At 36.9% G+C, this 24,319-nt stretch overlaps 1 protein-coding gene across 1 annotated transcript; it reads left to right on the top strand.

The window, feature by feature from the left end:
• The first annotated feature begins 23,556 nt into the window (after positions 1-23,556).
• Positions 23,557-24,093, top strand: LOC142164595 (uncharacterized). The gene has a single exon (XM_075222568.1). The coding sequence runs from the start codon at positions 23,557-23,559 to the stop codon at positions 24,091-24,093; it is 537 nt and encodes a 178-aa protein (XP_075078669.1).
• Positions 24,094-24,319: the final 226 nt, after the last annotated feature.

Genomic DNA, 24,319 nt, shown 5'->3' with positions numbered 1-24,319 from the left:
TAATTTAATTGTTAGGCAAATAGTAGGTGCGCTTTAACTTCACGGACTCACTTGTGTAGCGTGACGCTTAACTTTTAATATGTTAATTCATCAATTTCATGTCATAAATCTTTTGTCATAATCACGGATTCGCTTGCGTAGTGTGGTAGTGACATTTAATAAATTTTCTGAAAAAAAGAGGGTTAATGTTTCCTCCAAACACAATTGCAACAATTTTTCAAAAGTAAATAACGTGCTAACAATCGTCTGTCATGACAGCGGATTCGCTTGCGTAGCGCCGTTATGACTAAATAATAAATTTCGTCGATCACGCATTCGCTTGCGTAGTGTGGTTATGACATCTTATTATTCAAAAATATTCTTTAATTTTTTCTAATAATCAATAGATAAAAGAGGATAGGTAAAACATGAAAATAATATAAATCACAGTTTGTCCAAAATTAATTTAAGCCAAGTTTAAGTCAATAAAGCGACCGTGCTAGAACCACGGGACTCGGGGAATGCCTTATACCTTCTCCCCGGTCAACAGAATTTCTTACCCGAACTTTGTTTTCGCGGACCGATTAAAATACAGTCAAACCTTCCTTTGACTAGGGATCCAAATAAATGGTGACTTGGAACATCGAAAAAATCAATTCTAAGTGGCGACTCTGAACAATAAAATAATCCCTATTCAAATTTTGTCACTTTAATTGGAAAAACTCTTTGGCCCATACATATTATTATTATTTTGAGGGGTAGAAAAGGGGTGTGACAGCTCTGGCGACTCTGCTGGGGATCCAGAAAGTCTGGCATTTTGAATTTAAGAGCAGATTTTGTAGAAAATCTATCAAAAAGATTAATTTTTAATTTTTTTGAAATAGCTGATTGTTTTGATATAAAAGGAGGAAACTCCATCTTACTGAAGGAGCTCTAGACACACAAAAAAGAGAAAAAATCAGTAGCTATAATATCCCTTAGCAGCTTTTGTGAGTTGATTCTTAAGTAAAAAACTTGTTTAAGGAAAATAGAGTAGTCTTGAAAGATTTTTCTGGAGTTACATAATTGTACTATTTTGCTGGGGTATTTCTAGTTTATTTTCTTGGGTTTGAATCTGCCGGTTGTCACTGTCTTTTGTTGTTGTTGCTGCCCGTTTAATTGTTTTGCTGTTGATTTTGGAAAGAGCCGACTCTGCTGTATTTGTTCTTCTTTCTGCTATCCAGGTAATTTTCGGACCATGTAAACTCATAAAATCGAGTTGGAATGAAAGATAATGACGTTGGAAAACATTAGTAGCTTTATCCTTCTATTGTAATTCATTTTTATATGCTCTTGAAAGTTTGATAATGTTATAACGATATGTTAGTTAATTAAATTGTAAGCATCTTTAATTATTTTTATTTTTGCAAAGCATTAGATATAATTCCACTGGCATTTGGTTGTCTGAAAGGAGCATATATATTAAAATTTGAACCCTTGTAGCCATGTTTGTCCCTTTGTTGTCACCAAGCTAAGTTTTTATTATTATTATTATTATTATTATTATTATTATTATTATTATTATTATTATTATTATTATTATTATTATTATTATTGTTGTTGTTGTTGTTGTTGTTGTTGTTGTTGTTATTATTATTATTATTATTATTATTATTATATTTTAGAGTCCCAATAATCTTTTTTTATCTCTTAAAAAATACTTATTTAGTAAGGTAGTTAAGTTGTAGATTAGAAAGACAATTTGTAAACTTATTTTTGTAAATAGTTGGCTACGGATTGCAAATAGCAAGATATGGCCAAATTTGTAACATAGCTTTAAAAGGACATATCTGCAGATTTAAAGGCCAAAAGCATATGAGCTTTTGGATTTTGTCTTGGACATGAGCCCATTTGACTCCATCAACCCAATAGTGGGTTGCCTCATTCAATGTCAAGACAAACCCACATCTTACTAGGTTTAAGCAATGTCAATTGATAATTTTCTCTCATTACTTTCACCTTTTAAATTAGTACTCATAACAATAATTTTCTCTCATTAGTTAAGTTGTAGATTATTATTCAAATCTTTTTTTTAATTTTTTTTAAAATAAATAAAAACGGACATAAGAAAAACATAAAAATCAAATAAACAGTTTATCCAAGTTTAATTCAAGCCAAATGTAGTCAATAAAGCGACCGTGCTAGAACCACGAGACTCAGGGAATGCCTTACACCTTCTCCCCGGTCAACAAAATTCCTTACCCGGACTTTATTTTCGCAGACCAATAATAATAGAGTCAAACCTTCTTTTGAATAGGGATTCAAATAAAAGGTGACTTGGAACACCAGTAGAAATCAATTCCAAGTGGTGATTCTGTAAATAAAATAATCTCTATTTCAAATTTGTCACTTTAATTGGAAAAGCTCTTTAACCCACAATCCATAACATTTTACACATTATCTTTTGGAGGGGTAAAAAGGGGTGTGACAGCTCTGGCGACTCTGCTGGGGACTTACATAAGAATTCGAGCTTGTACATGTTGACTTTTTATTTGGCTTTATTAATTTTGTAAATATTGTGATTTATTTGTGCCTAATGTGCTACCTGTTCGCTTTTTATCCTTTTGATATTGTTGAACTGTACATATAAACTGTTTTCTCACGCACCCCCTCTGAGTATTTTTGAAATTAAAAATTGGGCATTTGCTTGACATAACCCGCTTTCTTTGAGATAGCCGAGGTGTTCGTCACCCAGTGAAGGATTTTAGTCACACCTGTTTAAGGCGGGGAGCACCACCAGTTAAGCCGGAAAGCAATGCTACCGGTACACTGACCCTCCTCGGTTCGAGTTGTCCGCTCGAGTAAGCCAGTTTAGATACCTTCTCCAATAGGATCTAAACCTAGAAGAACAAGCCTCATGTCGGATATCCCTAGTAGGTTCGCTTTATTTGCATCACGTGCATTTGACTTAGCGAAACTCGACATATGGGCCGGGTCCGTATAAGACATGTATCCTCTTTGAGACCATCATGTTCACGTATGTGCTACTTGATACATCATTCGGAAGGCTTACTTGCATTGTCGACCGATTTTAAAAAAAATTAGTGTAATTATTAAAAATGAAAAAAAAAGAGAATAATTCTCCTAGTTTAGTGCAAATAAACCTTTTTTTAAAAAAAAATATATTTTGTAGTAGTCTGGTGTGAGTTGTAAAGATTAATTTTCATTAAATAAAACAAAAAGGGAGAGTACCCTATTTTTAACAAAAAAACAAAAGGGGAGAGTACCCTGTTTTACCGAACTACGCGGGTCTGATTCTCATCGGATGTGAGATACGTAGGCAAACCTCATCGGTTCCGTCCCCCATTTTTCAAAAAAACAAATTCAAATATATTTCCCTTTACTTCCTTCTTTAGAAAATAATTTCTTAGAGACCCCAATTTTTAAAAAAATCAAAAAAAAAATTCAAAAATATTTTCTTCTTTTTTCTTTTATAAGTCTTTCTTCCACAAAAAAAAATCAAAAACAGATTTTTTTTCTTCAAAAATCACAAAAAAATAAATAAATGAAAAAAAAATCGAAAATTCCAAAAAAGAAATTGTTGAATTCCAAAATATTTTTTTTTGCTTTAGAAGTTTTTCTTTCAAAAATTGAAAAAAAATATTCGAAGTTCAAAAATATTTTATTTCTTCTTTAGAATTGTTTATTTCAAAACAATTCCAAAAAAACAAATTCAAAAAAAAAAGAAACTTTAAAAATGATTTTTTTTTTTAATTCTTTCTTTCAACAATTCCAAAAAAAAAAATGAAAAAAAAAATCGAATTTCAAAAAACAAAAATCGCACTTCTTTAGAAGTCTCACTTTCAACAATTCAATAAAAAATTGAAATCTAAAAAAAAAAATTCTTTCTTCTTTTGAATCCTTTCTTTCTACCAAAAAGAAAATTCAAAATCATTTTCCTTGTTAGGAGCTTTCGTGGAGTTATTTGTATATGAGTAAAAAACGAGAGTTAGTTTGTGTACTTTATTCTTGATTTTTTTCTGAACTACGTAATGATCTGATTCATGCAGCGTCATGATATGTAGGCAATCCCCATCGGATTCGATCATAACCATAGAATTAACTGAGGAAAAAATAAACTAAAAAAAAAAGAAAGAAAAGAAAAAAAAAAGAGAAAACAATAGAGTGACAAAAAATAAAAGAGTGACAAAAAAAAGAAGGAGAATGCCAAAAAAATAAAAAGCGACAAAGACGAAAAAAATCAAGAGTGATTAAATATAGGTAGAAATAAAAGAAAAGAGGTACATACTTAAAGGGTTAGTTAAGGCCGGGATGAAACATGCAACCGTTCAAACACATGGTAGAAATGTTTAACTATTAGGTGCATTGCATCCCCAACGTGCGATTTCCTATGTGTTAAATGTCTCAAAACTAACGAGGTTGTGGTGTGAGCAAATTAGTCAGGTTCTGTTTAGGTGGTTGGTTTTGTTGGTATGCAGTGATGAACGTGCAACCTTGCACGCGGCCACAACATTATACACAAAACCGAGCTCCACCTCCCAAAAATGCACATCCTTACCCAGCTCCATATAATCCCCAACCAAATGATCTCCGATACAATCCTCGCCCAAGAGAGTCTTTCAGAAAGAATCAGTTTACCCCTATTGGTGAATCGTATTCAACCTTGTTCCAAAAGCTAATCAGGCTAGATCTATTGTAGCCAGTGGCCCCGAAATGGCCAAACCCCGAGTCCCCCTCGCACCGAGCTGATGCTAGATGTGAATACCACTATAGAGCAGTGGGACACAGTACAGAGAATCGTTGGACCCTCAAAAGGGTAGTTGAAGATTTGATTAAAACTGAAAGAATCGTTTTTCGGGATGAAGAAGCTTCTGATGTGATGAACAATCTGTTGCCTGCCCACAACATTGGGCCAATGGTCAGAATGATTTATGAAGCTGAGAAATTTGATCCGGCACCGAAGGCCGTTGCAGCCTTTGCCGATATAGAAGAAAAGCCAAAAATGGTCGCCAAGCATGAAAGTTCCCCATCAAACGGGAGTCTTAGTGGCCAGTCTTACTATCCTTTCTGCGTCCGGATTATCTCAGGGTGTGATCCAGATGTTTTACCTTATTGTCTTACTTTCTGATACAAACCCTTCTATCTTCAAAAAATTAAAAAACAAATCAAATAAAAAAATCAAAAATCAAAAAAATCAAATGAAATTAATATTTCATTTTCCAGGAATGTCTCTTTTCTTAATCTTGTCATTTTTCTTTCTTATTCTCTTTTTAGTTCTGTTAAATGCAGATTTCAAGAACATGACATGCTTGCGGACTTCATGCCCAGATCCTGAAAGTTGTTAGGCCTCGAAATAATGAATCAAGGATTAGATCGCAATGAAGATAAAGTTTAAGGAAATAAAACAAAGAGTTGGAACAGCTGAAGGAAAATTGGTTCCCGGATTGGAAAGGTCCGTACATTGCAACAAGAGTACTGCCAAAAGAGTGCGTTGCACTTGGGATACATCGAAGGAAATGTCCCTGAAATAACTGTCAATGCAAATGCAGTCAAAAGGTACTATGTTGGATCCTCCATATAGTACTAATATTCTCCAATTGGGATGACAAAGGCTTTCATTCTCGCTACCCAAACACTATCAACCCTTTGCAAACCCTTTGAGACGGCTCCCATTCTTTGATCACCCTCTTTGGAACCTAAAGGTGTTATTGAAAAAAAGCAAAAAGAAAAATGAAATGAAAAATGAAACAAAAAAATATCAATCAAAACAAGTTCAAGTCACCCTGAACTACGTTCGACTTGATTCCGAAAGGATACGTAGGCAACCTTTCTCTGGGGTTCAGTCACACCAAAATAAAAATTCAAATTCCCCCAAAAGTGAAACTGGGGCAGATGTTGTAATGGTCCGGCGATTATCCCGCCTGAATGGTTCAAAAGTTGTAACTCGATCCAAATCATTTTTACCCAAATCCTTTCAAGTCCTTCCGATCAATCGGTGAGAATGTTCAAGGACCAGAGAATACAACTATTTGGATCTGATGCAATAAAAATGAGAGAAATAAAATGAGAGAGTCTTATTGGTGAAAACTCACTCGGGCACCATGAGGCGATGGTAAGAAGAGAAATGAAAACTAAGAGTCTTGTTAGTGAAAACTCGTAAAAAGCACTATAAGGCGAGAAGAAAAATAAGAGAGGTCAGCTCATGAAAACCCGCAAAGGGCGCCCCTGATCGAAAAGAGGATCCTTACAGCCATCGGCACCGACAGAGTCCTGGCAAGGTTTCTCGATTTTGAGGAAAAAATTGTGATGAATTTCTGAGAGTCGGACGGTTTACACAGATCATGCATCCAGTCCAAAAGGCATGTCATGTTCATTGAAGTCCGCATGTACTCCAGATAAGTCTTTCTTTCCTTTCCCCGAAAGGGACACTTCTTGTTTTAAACTCATTCTCCATTCCATTGTTTGTTTTCTTTGAATCCCTTTCGGTCTAACATTGTTCCGAAACTAAGACAAAGAAAGGATGGCAAGACTGATTTATAGGGTTCTCATTTGGCGCGAGCTAATATGCAGAAAGGCACCCAACCTCATACGGGCATCAAGTCGACCCCGACTAGCCATGGCGGTCGATGCTTCGAAATCAAAACTCTTGGAAAGAGAAAATCAAATGGAGCGCCTATAAAGACAAATGAAGATGAAAAGGTTGAGTACCACGTGGCTAACCGTCTCGGCAAAGAGTTGAAAAAAGCCAAGGCATCCCAAATGCTCTGAATTTGAAGTTGGGAGAAAGAAGCCAAAAAAGAAAGGCCAACGAAGGCGAAATAAAATTGGAAAAGGTTAAGTCCCACGCGACTAGCCATTGCAGCAAAGTTTGAGGAGCCGAAAGTTCCCCAATGCTCCGAAGAAAAGAAAAGAAAAAAAAGATGAAAAAAAAGAATATAAAAAAAAAGAACAAAAAAGAGAAATCAGAAGGAAAAGGCCTACGAAGGCAAGATAAAGTCGAAAAGGTTGAGTTCCACCAACCAATCATCATGACAAAGTTTAGATAAGCTAGAGTTTCTCCAGAGTCAGAAAGGCAATCGGTATTCAGGAAGCAACCAGTTTCAGTTGAAAGGGCCGAGATCAAGTGATCAAAACAATCAAAGCCACAAAACTAACCACCATTTTGAAAACTTACAAATATTTCTTTGTTTGAAGCAGGAATACAGCAAGCAGAATGGTTATTCTAAAAGAACGAATGTCACCAAACCTTAACCCAGGTAGAACATTTTTGCCTAGGGGATCCAGCTCATTGTTCCGGGTAGAAGCACTCTTTGCTCAGGTTGTTTTTATGCTGCTTAACTCAGGTAGAACCTTTTCGCCTAGGGGTATCCAGCTCATAGTTCCGGGTAGAAGTACTCTTCGCTCAGGTTGTTTTTACGTAGCTTAACCCAGGTAGAACCTTTTCGCCTAGAGGGATCCAGCTCAAATTTCCGGGTAGAAGTACTCTTCGCTCAGGTTGTTTTACATTAGCTTAACCCAGGTAGAACCTTTTCGCCTATGGGGATCCAGCTCATATTTCTGGGTAGAAGTACTCTTCGCTCAGGTTGTTTTACATTAGCTTAACCCAGGTAGAACCTTTTCGCCTAGGGGGATCTAGCTCATAGTTTCGGGTAGAAGTACTCTTCGCTTAGGTTGTTTTACATTAGCTTAACCCAGATAGAACCTTTTCGCCTAGGGGGATCCAGCTCATAGTTCTGGGTAGAAGTACTCTTCGCTCAGGTTGTTTTTACGTAGCTTAACCCAGGTAGAACCTTTTCGCCTAGGGGGATCCAGCTCATATTTCCGGGTAGAAGTAATTTTCACTCAGGTTGTTTTACGTAGCTTAACCCAGGTAGAACCTTTTTGCCTAGGGGGATCCAACTCATATTTCCGAGTAGAAGTACTCTTCGCTCAGGTTGTTTTACATTAGCTTAATCCACGTAGAACCTTTTCGCCTAGGGGGATCCAGCTCATAGTTCTGGGTAGAAGTACTCTTCGCTCAGGTTATTTTTACGTAGCTTAACCCAGGTAGAACCTTTTCGCCTAGGGGATCCAGCTCATATTTCCGGGTAGAAGTACTCTTCACTCAGATTGTTTTACGTAGCTTAACCTAGGTAGAACCGTTTCACCTAGGGAGATCCAGCTCATAGTTTCTGGGTAGAAGTACTCTTCGCTCAGGGTGTTTTACGTAGCTTAACCCAGGTAGAACCGTTTCGCCTAGGGTATCCAGCTCATAGTTTTCGGGTAGAAGTACTCTTCGCTTAGGGTGTTTTACGTAGCTTAACCCAGGTAGAGCCATTTCGCCTAGGGGATCCAGCTCATATTCCGGGTAGAAGTACTCTTCGCTCAGGGTGTTTTACGTAGCTTAACCCAGGTAGAACCATTTCGCCTAGGGGGATCCAGCTCATAGTTTCCGGGTAGAAGTACTATTCGCTCAGGGTGTTTTACGTAGCTTAACCCAGGTAGAACCGTTTCGCCTAGGGGGATCCAGCTCATAATTTCCGGGTAGAAGTACTCTTCGCTCAGAGTGTTTTACGTAGCTTAACCCAGGTAGAACCGTTTCGCCTAGGGGGATCCAGCTCATAGTTTTTGGGTAGAAGTACTCTTCGCTCAGGGTGTTTTACGTAGCTTAACTCAGGTAGAACCGTTTTGCCTAGGGGATCCAGCTCCTAGTTTCCGGGTAGAAGTACTCTTCGCTCAGGGTGTTTTACGTAGCTTAACCCAGGTAGAACCGTTTCGCCTAGGGGGATTATCACGACCCAAAAATCCCTCCGAAGGAGTCGTGATGGCACCTAGTCTCTAAACTAGGTAAGCCTAACATTAACTGAAATAACATTGATATTTGCCAACTTTAAATTCAATAACTCTTAACAATTTATAATTCCCAAAACCGCTGGTATAAGTCACAAGCCTTTCTAAGAGTAGTTATACAAAATAAATACATCATTGTTCTGAAACAAAGGGAACAAATGGAAATAAGTGCAATTGAAGGTGACTCTGACGACTGCGAACGCTGCAACAGGTTTACCTTGAGTCTCCACCGCAACGAGTAGCTACTATCGATCAAATACCTGGGTCTGTACACAAAAATATACAGAAGTGTAGTATCAGCACAACCGACCCCATGTGCTGGTAAGTGCCTAGCCTAACCTCGGCGAAGTAGTGACGATGCTAGGACCAGACTACCAAATAAACATGTGCAAAATAGCGTACAAAAATAATATGAAGCAGATAACAATGATGCCAACAATGATCAACCAGTGATATAAATAGCAGGCAACAAGAACACCATAAATGTTTCTCAACAAATAATAAATACAAGTGAAATCAATTAATCAAGTCCTTCAAGTATAAATCTTTCGCCTCTAAATCCTTCAAGTAATAATCTGTAAGATAATATGCTTTTCAATAAATATATTTCGAATATATTTCCTTCAAATAAATATCTTTGAAATAAGCATCTTTCGAATATAATTCTTTCAAATATAATTCTTTCGAGTAAAGGTCACCTTGTGACACCTCATTTCATAATCATAAATAATATAGGTCTCAACGCACTTTCATATTTTCACGGCACCTCGTGCCCATATTTTTGTCACAACCGCACGGACAACTCACGTGCCATTAAATAAAATCATAATATTTTCCCCGGCACCTTGTTCCCATATATTTCTGTCTCACATTGCACAACAATATTCTCATGTTACTCAGCTCATAGGTTCCATAACCCAATACAATTAAGAGTGTTCAATGAGCCTCATTCACTTAACATAAAGTAGAGTACAACTTCCAACCCAATTAGGAAATCAACAAGAAAAGATGAATTTTTTTTAAAATCATTTGATTAAGAAAATACCATTTTCAATGAAAGTACAATATCGTAGGAATCATTACCTTTAATACGAGAAATTAATAAACCAAAACATAGTAGAAATTCCTTTTTAAGTAAAGTACAACCTCAAACGGTTTAAGGAAACTTTACTTGAGAAATCAATTGAGTTAAAAATGTAATAATTCTTGAAATTTGAAGTATTGAACATATTAAAAAAATAAGGCGAGGTATTGTAAACACTATGGATTCCAACACAAAGGATCACAATAGTAAAGGGATCTAAACAGTTAATACACTTGAATTGTTAATAACAAGTAAACACAGCAAATAGAAAGTGCACGGCATCACCCTTCGTGCTTTAACACTCTCTCACCAAAACAATACACGACATCACCCTTCATGCTTTAACACTCTCTCACCAAAACAATACACGGCATCACCCTTCGTGCTTTACACTCTTCCTCACCCAAGCAACAAACACAAGGCAAATAGGGCAAGGGAATCTATAACATCGAAATAAAATCAAGTAATAACGGAAAATCAGTAAATAAACGTACAGGACAACATAACTCAATTAGAATCGGGAAAAATCAAGGACAAGTGCACGACATCACCCTTCGTGCTTTTACTCTCGTCCTCACCATAAGAATCAATATAAACTACACGGCATCACCCTTCGTGTTTTACACTCTTCCTCACCATAAACTCAATATAATCGGCACGGAATTGTACATCGTGCGGCACTACATCACCCTTCGTGCTTTACACTTTTCCTCACAAAATCATACACGGCATCACCCTTCGTGCTTTAACACTCTTCCTCACCCAAACAACAATCACAAGAAATAAGGGCAAGAAAATAAATGAAATCACAATAAAATCCCGGTAAGGGAACAATAGTACAACAATCAAATAAACGGCAAGGGAAACAACATCAAAACAATAACATCCCGGCAAGGGAGACAATAATATCAAACAAACATCCCGGCAAGGGAACAATAATATCAAACAAACATCCCGGCAAGGGAACAATAAGTATAATAACATATGAAGCGCAATAAACCACAATAGAGTCATAACAATTATAATATAAGACTCACGGGCATGCTTGACACCAACGTATAGATACTCGTCACCATGCCTATACGTCGTACTCCACAATTAACATGTAGCAAATAAGACACAACTCCTAATCTCTCAAGCTACGGTTAGACCAAACACTTACCTCGCTTTGCAACCAATTCAAAATTCCAACAAGCCTTTGCCTCGCGAATTCGTGCCCGAAATTTCCAAATCTAGTCATAAACAATTTGATTCAGTCAATAAAAATTATAGGAATTAATTCTATATGAAATTCTACATTTTCCATTAAAAATCCGAAATTTCACTAAGAATTCGCCCGTGGGGCCCACGTCTTGGAACCCGACAAAATTATGGAATATGAAACCTCATCCAACCACGAGTCTAACCATACCAATTTTACTAAAATCCGACATCAACTCGACCCTCAAATCTTCAAATTAAACCAATAGGGTTTTCAAGATTTTCCCAATTAAAATCACCAATTAAATGCCAAAACTAGTAATAGATTCGGGTAATCTAACCAAAATTAAGTTAAGAACACTTACCCTGTTGTTTTCTCAGAAAATCTCCCGAAAATCGCCTCTTCCAGAGTTCCAATTCGCTAAAAATGGAAAACTTAATGTTCTGTCCAGAAAAATTCCGGGTACTGTTCACGCATTCACATTGTTCACGATTGTACACGGGGGTACTGTTTACGGTACTGTACACGGTACTGTTCACGATAATGTTCACGGGGTACTGTTCACGGGGTACTGTACATGATGCTGTAAAAAAAGACAACAACTTCCCAAAGAGAATTTCAGTAGCTTTTTCTACCCGTTGACCTTCCGAAATCCACCCGAGGCCCTCGGGACTTCAACAAAATACACCAACAAGTCCTAAAATATGATATGGACTTAGTCGAAACCTCAAATCACATCAAATAATGCTAAAACCGTGAATCACATCCCCATTCAAGCCTAATGAAACTAAGAACGTCCAACTTCTATATTCGATGCAAAAACCCATCAAATCAAGTCCGATTAACTTCAAATTTTGCACACAAGTCATAAATGACATAACAAAGCTATGAAAATTTTTAGAACTAGATTCTGACCCCGATATCAAAAAGTCAACTCTCCGATCAAACATAAGAAATCTTTAACCTTAGATTTCTAGATTCCGTTAAATGGCAATAATTTGATCTAGGGACCTCCAAATTCGCTTTCGGGCATATGACCAAGTCCCAATTCACGATACGGAACTACCGGAATGGTCAAAACTTTTATCCGGGTTCGTTTGCTCAAAATGTTGACCGAAGTCAACTTAATTGAGTTTTAAAGCTCTAGTTCACAATTTAATCCATTTTTCACATAAAAACCTTCCGGAAAATTATACGGACTGCACACGCAAGTCGAGGAATTATTGATACCGCTTTTCAAGGTCTTAAAAATACCGAGATGATTATTTAATTTAAAGATGACATTTTGGGTCATCACATTCTCCACCTCTAAAACAAACGTTCGTCCTCGAACGTACTAAGAATTATTCTCAAGTTACCAAATTGATGATTTTACTTTTACACAATTATTCGCGGTTGATCCCACATTATCGCATTCGACATAAGTCCGACAACACCATTTCAATTGAGATCATTTCCTTTATCCATATTCGTAAATTTCAAGACCAAATTTCTTACACTCCAATAATTTCTAGAAAGGTCCGATTTTTACGTCAACACATGATATTAGTCTCGGCTGGCTATAGCAACTCGTGCCTACGCACCCATCAAATACGGGGTATTACATTCTCCCCCCACTTAGGGTCATTCGTCCTTAAATGAGAAGTAGAGTCCTTCTTCAAACACATAATGTAACTTATCTCTTCCTTTGCCATCTCAATATCCCAAAATTTTCTAACTCCCAAATTTTTTAGAAATTTCGGTAGAGTCTCCCCTGTAATTGGGCCTATCCACCTGTCAGAGTAACACCAAAACAACTCCTAACAACATGTCCATAACCCAACAACGCACCACAAAGTATATATCAATAACACTAATCTCCGCATTACAAGCATGCCATTATCACAATGATATCTTGACATAAAACGCATTATATGTATGACCATAACCACATCTCTGGTCTTAATGGTTATTCATAATAGATTACAACATCACCAATTAACCTCATGTTAACAAAATTTCGTTTCAAACCTCCAGATTACTAACAACAAGGCATGGGGATCTTATAATTACTTACCCCAAGTAACGAGTCACAATTTAACGTCACCTGGGCTCTCACCTTGTAGGCTAAAACTCAATAGTTACAATACAATTTTGGCAAATTATGCACAGAAATATTCATACAAGAATTTTCAGATAAGCCTAATAGGCATGACTCCCTACAAGTGCTACAACACAAATTTTAATTTCACAAAAGGAGAATTTAAACACATAAAATTTTCACCACCAGGACCTCGTCCTTATATAACATCCATCGCAGCTTGTAGCCCGATTTAAATATTTTATATCATTTAAAAATGTGAGGATCTCATCCTCAACTCTGAATCACAAGTATTTTGCACATTGTGCCAACTAAAATTTTCCATTTCCTTTCTTCCTACTTTCAAATAATTTCGATTAAACAAAATCACAACATACAATGATCCCTCTTACCGGTAGGGCATATAATTTACAATGGGAATCAATTATTTAGAAATTAAATCAAACTCATCGAATCGATTAACAAGAGTCACTTTTAGCCTCACAACTATTTTTAGTGACCAACACATAATGATAGACATAGCTATCTCCATATAATCTCCCAACAGAAGTATTCACACATGTAGATTTAAGAATTACGAAGCTCACTCATAAGTAGAGCACAATAGGAGAACTTTCCTCGATGCTCAAAGCCGAATCAAGTTAAGGAAATTTTGACTTTTATAATAATTTGAGACCGTACTTATAACGATACCGTCTGGTGTAGCAACCTCATCCATACCATAGAAAATATATCAACGGGCTGGTTCTCCACCTCTTGGAGTCTCACATCCACCCCTAATATCCTGACCTCTACCTATGGTTGGTCATGTAAGTGGAGTAGTAATTGTAATGGGGCACGTAGCCTGAGTGCTTTGACGAAATATGTCTCTCCCAAGTCTAGGATAATTTCTCAAGATGTTCCTAGTATCACCATTTTCATAACAATCCATCCGTAGTTCGAATGCTCATACTAAGTCTATACCGGATAACTTAAATAACCATTGCAGGAAATTTCATGCCAGTGGTACATTAAAAGATGATTTCCCCACGTAAGTGCCCTGATTAACTGGAGCACTATGAGTATTATAAAATTATTTCCATGTCCCTGCTGATATGTAGAATTATTAAGGACACGGGAATACCAAAAGTCCCATCATCATTCCTTTCAAATATCAGATCTTAATCATATACAAGTTTCGACAAACCTTTCAATACCACATATATACAGCTCAAGCTAAAACTAATATAACACATGACCCTACAATTTGAGCGTTGATAGTAAACTCCCCTCACTTAGCACGAAACCATATGAAATATTCTGATGATTCACAATACTAACCTTTATCGCTTGTACAACACCGGTCATAAGACACCTCAAGCTATTTATTTGGTGCACGTCATCCTCGTGACAGTTAAACTCGCCTCTTCCAGTGTCTCGGCTTGCTAGTAAATACCATTCGCTAAATAGAAATCCCATACGAAACACATAATCTCTAATACGACCAACAATTTTTAGATCTACATCCACATGTGATGATTAGGCAACCAATTAAACCTTCTTAAGATTGTACTTATCAACCAAATGTCAGAATCTGATGCACCCCCATGCGCACAACCGAAAGATCTCTTTGCGCTTCCATATCTTCGATTCTGAATGACACGTGGTAACAATTATTATTACCGCTTTTCAAGGTCTTAAAATACCGAGATGATTATTTAATTTAAAGATGACATTTTGGGTCATCACAGAGATCCAGTTCGTAGTTCCAAGTAGAAGTAATCTTCGCTCGAGGTGTTTTACGTAGCTTAACCCAGGTAGAACCGTTTCGCCTAGGGGGATCCAGCTCATAGTTTCCGGGTAGAAGTAATCTTCGCTCAGGTTGTTTAATACAATTTAACTCAGATCGAACCTTTTTTCACCTAGAAGGATTCAACACTTTATCAATAATACATGGTGCTAACACCTGATTCTATTTCCTTCCAGTAAGATAGGGTACCGGCCCCTGGTTACATTTCCTTTCAGCAGTACGGGATACCGATCCCTGGTTACACAATTATTCGTTACCAAATTTTATCTCTTTTAGCTAGTTTATACTACTATTTCTGTCTGCCTTTTCAATAAATTAGATAATTTACAGATTTCTCTAATAACTCACAAAATATTTCTAGTGTTAGACTGGGGAAGAAAATTTTTTGTTCGTTTTTGTTTGTCTTTGATGGTTTTGCAGGCTCGGCCATATAGCACAAGTGAAGATTAAAGCTTGCAGTTTCAGTTTCTCATCAGAAGGAAGAAGTCTTTCGATCACAGGATAGTTGGAGTTAACTTTGACAATGTGTCAGTAACCCAGCTTCTCAGGATTCATCTTCTCAATTTCAGATCAGGAAAGCAAGCAACTGAAATTGAGTCATAATCGTTTCTTCAAAGAGTATCAAAATCCAATCTAAGGTCAACGCAAGCGAGCAGGTCAAGAATCAAGATTTGACTCCAGAAGATGCATAGATAGGAATTTTGTACTCTTAGTTTGCAGACATATATAGTACTCTTCTCTTTTTCTTTTTGATGTAAGAAGCGAGTAACAGCGACAGCAACAGCGACAACAACAGCAACAATAGAAACAGTCTTAACTCTAGTGTCCAGTAGTCCCAACTACCAAATTTTTCCAGAACTACATTGACCTGATTCCTTTATAACCAAGGATATGTAGGCAGCCTCGGAAGCAAGGTTCGGTCACCTTTGTTTTCAAAAAAAAAAAATTGCTTCCATTGGAGTGACATGTGAGCAAAAATTAGCTATGACATTCACTTTTCTTTGCACGAAAACTCTTCATGTTCTCGAGCAAAGAGGGGCAACTGTAAACACCTAATTTTTGCACTATTTAACACCTCCTAAAGTTATTAGTGTTTTGTTATTTTAATTATTTTTCTCAATTTTTGTGATTTTAATTGCATATTTCCTATCACAAAATACTAAAAAAAATAGTTCTTTCTTTATTTGTGCATTTTAAGAATTAACTAGCTGTTCAGTTGGTGAATTAATCTATTTAATTGATTATTAGAATAAGTTATTTAATTAATTTATTTGTGTAAAATTAGTTTAATAAGTAGGATTAAGGAAGAAATTTGGCCAAATTTGAAAGAAAAAGTGTCCAAGAGTGCAAGATAAAGGGCTGCCATTGAAAGGGTCTGAAATTACGTAGTTTTGCCTCAAAACTACATCGTTTCACTAAATGAAATAAGATCAAATCATACTCATCCATTCCATCTTGATCCAATGGATCTCATTCACTCTTGGCTTAGGTATTTAAAGCCTCAAAAATCTGAAAATTGTCCTCATTTTCACCCATAATTCTTTTCTCCTTCTTCTCTCTTCTCTCTCTCTCTTCACTCTCTCTATGCCGCCCCAGCTCCGCCCACCGCCGCCGGCCGGAAATAGCCGCCGCCGGCGGACCACCTCCAAACACCTCCAAATTCACACCATGTAATCTCCACAACTTCCTCTTTCCATATCTCCAAACCAAATCCTTCAAAAATCCCTCAAACTCCTTGAATCTTAGATCTAGGAAACTTTCCCGTCATTTTTTTGCCCAAATTATTGAAGCTCCAACCACTACCGCACCACAATACCTACATCAATGGATAAAGCTCCTCAAGACCTAGCTATTGATGCCAATTTCACCATGAAAATCCGGCGGCCAAAATCCGGCCAAATTCCGGCGACCTCCCCGAACACCCTCTTTTGGCATACCACCATTTTTTCGGCCACTTGAATTGTAAAATGGTAAAATCCTATTCTTTTTCATGGCTGATTTTTTTATTTTTATTTTTAATTTTCAGATTTTATTTTTGTCTATTGTTAATTATTTTAGCATTAGTTTTTGAAGTTTGAAATGTTAAATTTTCTGTTTTTGCACTTGTTGAAGTAGTAAAATAGTTTTGTATTGATAAAAGTGAGGTAATGAAAAATACTTAAGAGTATATGGTACTTGTTTGGTTGTTTGTTTACTGCTTCAAGACTCTTTGAGTATAACACTCAAAAGTCAAATTGTTTGGTAAGAAAATGTAGACCTTTGGACATTATTTGAATAAAGTCTATCTTTGAATAGTGGAGAGCAGATTTTGTTTGAAATACTTGACTAGATTTGAACTAGAAAGTCTTGCTTTTTGAATTTAAGAGCAGATTTTGTAGAAAATTCTGTCAAAAAGAATGATTTTTAGTTTTTTGAAATAGCTGGTTGTTTTGATATATAGAGGGGACTCCATCACACTTCCAGGGGATTTTTTTTATAATTGCTTTGTCACAAAAACAAAAAAAATTCAGCAGTTGAACACATGAAAAGTAAGCTGAAATGGTGAGCTTTGGGAGTGAATCTTAGAGTGCAAACTTTTAAAAAAAGTATAAGTCCTCTTTAGAGTTCGTTTCTGGGTTCCCTTTCTAAGTTTTCGGGTTGTTTTAACACGGATTTGTTGCTGGTTTTGCTGCTGTTTTTATGCTGCTTTAGTTGCTGAACTACTGTTTATTCTTTTGCTACCAGGTAATCCTTTAAGACTCGTAATGTACGTATTTTCAGCAATGGGAACAACTTGAACATGCTGCACCATTTAAATGTGTTTTGATGTGATGAATAATTTGACAACAAAAGAGCTTGTATGTAATTGTTATGTATCAAACATGTGATAATATGAATATAGTCCTTCATAATACTTGAATATTAAGTTGTAAGTTTTTGAATGTGATATGTAAGTCGTTTATGGATTTTTTAAGCATGTTTTCAAGCTATTATATCCGAGTAACAATGCTAAGTATGCCATGAATGACTTTAGGTGTATAACACATAACATGAGTTCGTTTGAGTTGCTAAAATTTCACTGCCAACATATGCTTCTAGGAATGCTGTGATAATATCTTTGTGAATCTGGCCATTTTGTCGGATTTGCAAAAATGGCTATTTTTGTAAAGTGAGCGTTTATACAATTGTGACTATGTAGTTAATGGTCATGAGCTCAAACTAAGTAAAGAGCTAATATTGTATCAACTTTGGGCCTTATTGAATCAAAGATAAAAGTTGGCTCATTTACCTTTAAACAACAAATTACCCCTTTTCTTCTATATAACATTGGGCCAATTGAAATTCATTTCTTGGCCCATTTTAATAATAAATTCCAGCAGCCCAAAAGCTCCATACAAGCTGGCCATTTTTTTTTAACATGAAGTTGGCTCATTTCTTTTAAAATAGATAAAGTTGGTCCAACATTTATTTGCATAATTTTTCCCAACTATAAAGCTCGAAATAATAATAATAATAATATCAGATTTTCCTACTATTTTAATTAACTAGTTTCCCTTTAATTAATTTAAACGTTAGGCAAATAATAGGTGCACTTTAACTTCACGGACTCACTTGTGTAGCGTGACGCTTAACTTTTAATATGTTAATTCATCAATTTCATGTCATATTCAATAGTTTTAATTAATTTATAAATCTTTTGTCATAATCACGGATTCGCTTGCGTAGCGTGGTAGTGACATTTAATAAATTTTCTGAAAAAAGAGGGTTAATGTTTCCTCCAAACACAATTGCAGCAATTTTTCAAAAGTAAATAACGTGCTAACAATCGTCTGTCATGACTGCAAATTCGCTTGCGTAGCGCCGTTATGACTAAATAATAAATTTCGTCGATCACGCATTCGCTTGCGTAGTGTGGTTATGACATCTTATTATTCAAAAATATTCTTTAATTTTTTCTAATAATCAATAGATAAAAGAGGATAGGTAAAACATGAAAATAATATAAATCACAGTTTGTCCAAAATTAATTCAAGCCAAGTTTAAGTCAATAAAGCGACCATGCTAGAACCACGAGACTCGGGGAATGCCTTATACCTTCTCCCCGGTCAACAGAATTCCTTACCCGAACTTTATTTTCGCGAACCGATTAAAATAAGAGTCAAACCTTCCTTTGACTAGGGATCCAAATAAATGGTGACTTGGAACACCGAAAAAATCAATTCTAAGTGGCGACTCTGAACTATAAAATAATCCCTATTCAAATTTTGTCACTTTAATTGGAAAAACTCTTTGGCACATACACATATTATTATTATTTTGAGGGGTAGAAAAAGGGTGTGACAGCATGAGCATTGCAGTTAGCATCATGTCAATTACAGTTGTCAGAAGAGTCAGTTGGAGTGGTTCCGAGTTAGTTAAAACAGTTAAGAAGTTAGTTAAAACAATTAGGGAGAAGGAGCACTGTAGAGAAGCTATAATCAGTAGAGTTGCTTGTTAGATGGTGATATAAATACACTGATACATTGTAATTGAATTAATTCATGAAATAAGATCGTTCTACTCTTCTCTCTTCTCATTTCTCTCTAGCTATTTTTCTCGGTTTTACCCTGATCTAGCTGCCATCTTCTTCGAGCATTAGCTCCTAGATTAACGAATTTCCATTGTGATCTTCACTGATTGTATCAATTCAGAGCGATCGATTCTCGAATTAATCAACATGACTCGAAGCAAAAATCAAGACAAACTAGTTGAGGAAATGGAGGACAAGCTGTCTCAGATTCAAGAGCAGTTGCAGAAGGTGATGGATGGCATGGTAAGCATAAGTGAGAGGAATTCACATGCTGATAAGGAACTGTTAGGCCTTAAGGAAGCCATTGTAATCATCACTCAAAGAGGAAAGGAACAAATTGTGGCTAAGTCTTCGACTAACGGAGGATATCCAATGGAGGTCAGAAACAAGGAAACGTACAGTGGTTCTGCTCATCAAGGAAATGGTAATTCCTTTACTCGATTCTCAAAACTAAATTTTCCTCGATTCTTTGGTTTAGATTTGCGTATATGGCTGTATAAGGTCGATCAATACTTCTCCATGGATGAGGTTTCTTTTGAACAAAGGGTGAAGGTAGCCTCTATTCCTATGGATGGGGATGTCATTGCTTGGCATATATCTTATGTGAAGTCTAGGTCTTCTACCCTAGACTTACCGTGGACTGAGTATGTGCTAGCCTTGAATGAAAGGTTTGGGGATAATTTTGAGGATTATATGGAGGCTTTAAAGAATGTAAGCCAAACTGTTGGGGTTAAGGAATACCAAGCAGAGTTTGACAGATTGTTAACTGCTTGTGAATCTGACTACTGAGAATGCCATTAGTTGTTTCTTAGGGGGGACTAAAACCAGAGTTGAATAAAGCTGTCAAAATCAAAGCACCACAAACCTTAATGCAAGCATAGAAGATTGTCAGATTACAAGAGGAAGTTTTTGATGCTCAAGCCAAAACTTGGGGATTGAACTCATTTCTAGATCCCTTCATTCTAACTGCAATCCTATTCTACCCACTCCAGTTGCATACAGATCACAAAAAAACCAGAAAACCTTTACACCAAACCTTACTCACCAAAGAAATACTGATATTAGCTCCAACAAACCAAATAGGCTGGGGAGGAGGCTGACTGCCGCTGAAATGGATGATAAAAGGTCTAAGGGTATGTGCTTCTTTTGTGATAAAAAATATGAGATAGGGCATAAATTCAAGTCGAGAAAGCAGTTGTTTATGGTGGAGGTGTGTGAAGAAGAAATGACCACAACAATTGAGGTGGAAGAGGAGGTATTGATCCAAGAAGTTGTAGAGCCTGGTAATGAATTTATGACTATATCATTGCAAGATTTTACTAGTGTGTCTGGTTACCAGACAATTAGAGTCACGAATTATCATGAAAAAAGTCCATTACAAGTTTTGATTGATACTGGGAGTACACACAACTTTATTGATCAGGAAGTTGCCAAGAAACTGGGGGTGCCAATTTAGCTCTATAGTGGAGCATTCTATCAATGTAGCGATGATAGAAAAGTGTAGACTGTTGTTGTATGCAAGAACCTACAGTGGCTACTGCAAGGAACAACTTTCTCATCAGATTTCCTATTGTTTCCACTAGGAAATATGGATATAGTGTTGGGAGTGCAATGACTCAGCACCTTAGGAAGGATCCCATTTGATTTCAGAAACATGACTATTGAGTTTGTGGACCAGGCAAGAAGCATGTGCTGAGGGGTGCTAATAAAAATTGAAGTCAAGTAAAGCTACTTCGCTACCCAAATTAAATGACTCAGAGGCCCAGTTCTTCATGATGTCATTGATGGACAGAGGTGCAAATGGAATGCAGTGCCACAATATACAAGCAACGCAGGAGGCTACACTTACACCTGCCTTGAATGCTCTTATAAAGCAGTACTCATGTATTTTTGAAGTACTTACAACCTTACCTCCTCATATAGGCTCTTTTGACCACATAATACCTTTAATAGAGCCGGCAAGTCCTGTGAACAAAAGACCCTATAGATATCCTGGGATAAAAAAGGATATCATCGAGAAGTTAGTTCAAGAAATGATGGATCAAGGAGTAATTCAACACAGTACTAGTCCTTATGCATCACCTGTTGTATTGGTAGGAAAAAATGATGGTAGTTGGAGGTTGTGTATTGACTCTAGGGAGTTGAAACATATGACTGTTAAGGATAAATTCCCTATACCCATTATTGAAGATTTGCTTGATGAATTAGATGGTGCAGTTGTGTTTTCTAAGATAGATCTTAGAGCAGGGTACCACCAACTGAGAATGGCAAAGGAAGACACCCATAAAATAGCTTTCAAGACTCATGAAGGCCACTATGAGTTCTTAGTTATGCCTTTTGGGTTAACTAATGCTTCTTCATCATTCCAAAGCCTTATGTCTGCTCATGTTGATCATGTGAAGGATGTCTTTGAATTGATGCAACACTATTAGTTGTTTGCTAAGATGGCTAAGTGTGCATTTGGTGTGTCGAAGGTGGAGCACTTAGGTCACTTTATCAGTGTTGAAGGGGTTTCAACTAATCCAAACAAAATACTGGATGTACAGAGTTGGCCCATTCCTAGCAATATTATACAACTGAGGGAAATTATTGGACTTGCTGGATACTACAGGAGGTTCATCAAAGGGTTTGCTGCTATATACAGAACATTACATGATCAACTTAAGAAGAAAGGTTTCTCTTGGACTGAAGAATATACTGCAGCTTTTAACCAGTTAAAACAAGCACTAGTTTCTGCAACTATTTTAGCAATGCCATATTATGCCAAATCTTTTATTGTGGAAACTGATGCTAGTGGTAAGGATATTGGAGCAGTTCTAATGCAACAAGGGCATCATATAGCTTACATCAGTAAGTCTAGATCCAAGACACCGGGCAATGTTAGTCTATGAAAGAGAATTGTTGGCACTCATCTTTGCTGTTACCAAATGGTCTCACTATCTGTTGGGAAGACCATTCATTGTGAGAACAGAACAGAAGGCCCTAAAACATCTCTTGGAACAACAAGTTCATACTGATTTCCAGGTTGATGGGATCTCAAAGCTCATGGCTTTTGATTTCTCTATTGAGTATAAAAAGGAAGTGGAAAACAAGGTTGCAGATGCCATGTCAAGGAAACCAAATCCTGAGTTGTGAGCTCTCTCTTTGCTAACTCCAAATGATTCCTTGTTCCTTCAGATTCAAAATACTTGGTACACTGATCTAACACTGCAGTTGGTAATCACTAAGCTACAACAACAACCTTATAAATCATATACCTGGTGTAACAACCAGCTAAGGTGGAAGGGCAGGCTTGTGGTTGGTGATGATATGCAATTAAGAACAACTATCATTGAACAATGGCATGCCACTCCTCAAGGAGGTCACTCCAGTATGGATGCTACCATTAAGAGATTGCAATCCTTATTCTTTTGGAAGAATCTTAGCCAGGATACTAGGATATACATCAGCAAATGTGATATATGTCAAAGGCACAAATATGATGTTGTTGCATCTCATGGATTGTTGCAGCCTCTACCAATTCCCGAAGGAGTTTGGACTTATATTTGCTTGAATTTTATTGAGGGTCTACCTAAGTCCAATGGCAATGAGGCGATCTTGGTTGTGGTAGACATGTTGAGTAAGTATGGTCGTTCCATGGCTTTGTCCCATCCATATAATGCTCAATCTGTAGCTCAATGATTCTTAGACAATATTTTTAAACTCCATGACATACCTGTTACATTAACAAGCGATAGAGATCCTGTGTTTTTTAACAGTTTTTGGAATGAACTTTTCACACTCCAAGGTGTCCAATTGGAGAGATCAACAACTTACCACCCTTAGACTGATGGTCAAATAGAGGTTTTTGAATAGAACATTGGAGACTTACTTAAGGTGTTTCTGCTCTGATAAGCCCCATGATTGGTCTTCCTACTTGTTCTTAGCAAAATGGTGGTATAACACCTCTTATCACACTACCGTCAGATGCACCCCTTAAGAGGTTTTATATAGGCAGAAACCTCCCATTCACCTTCCTTACCTGGCTGGTGAAGCTGTTTCTAAGATGGTTGACATGTCCCTCGAAGCCAGAGAGGCAGTGATTCAGTTGCTAAAATTCCATATCACACGAGCTCAACAGAGAATGAAGGATACTGCTGATAAAAAAAGGACCGATAGGTCCTTTAGTATGGGTGATTGGGTCTACCTGAAGCTCCAACCTTACAAACATGTATCAGTTGCTACTCGACCCTCCAACAAGTTGGCAGATAAATATTTTGGGCCCTATCTTATTGTTGAGAAGATTGGTGCAGTTGCCTATAGACTGTTACTTCCTACTGATGTACTGATTCACCCTACCTTTCATGTCTCACAACTTAAGAAGTGTCTTGAGGTTCCTACTACCATTAACCACCCTCCGGTTTTCCATCTTTCCAGTCCATATTGCCTTACTCCTGAATATATTTTAGAGAGGCGAATGGTTAATAAGGGTAACAAAGTTGTATGGCAAGTTTTAGTTAAATGGGCAGGTATTGATGCCCTACAAGCAACTTGGGAATATATGTCAGAATTACAACACCGCTTCCCTGCATTCCATCCTTGACGAAAAGAATAATCTTTAAGCGAGGGGTATTGATGCAAGTATAAGATTGTTGGAGAAATGAGCATTGCAGTTAGTATCGCGTTAGTTAGCATCATGTCAGTTACAGTTGTCAGAAGAGTTAGTCGCAGTGGTTCTGAGTTAGTTGAAAGTTAGTTAAAACAGTTAAGAAGTTAGTTAAAACAGTTAGGGAGAAGGAGCACCGTAGAGAAGCTATAATCAGTAGAGT

Source organism: Nicotiana tabacum, chromosome 1 (genome assembly GCF_000715075.1).
Source record: "Nicotiana tabacum cultivar K326 chromosome 1, ASM71507v2, whole genome shotgun sequence".
Taxonomy (NCBI): Eukaryota; Viridiplantae; Streptophyta; class Magnoliopsida; order Solanales; family Solanaceae; genus Nicotiana; species Nicotiana tabacum.
Note: the sequence above shows the minus strand (reverse complement) of the source record. Positions and strands in the feature narration are given on the sequence as shown.

What these genes read in the sequence shown, in the direction of transcription:
- LOC142164595 (XM_075222568.1), top strand. Translation starts at nt 23,557, where the DNA reads ATGGTTGACATGTCCCTCGAAGCCAGAGAGGCAGTGATTCAGTTGCTA.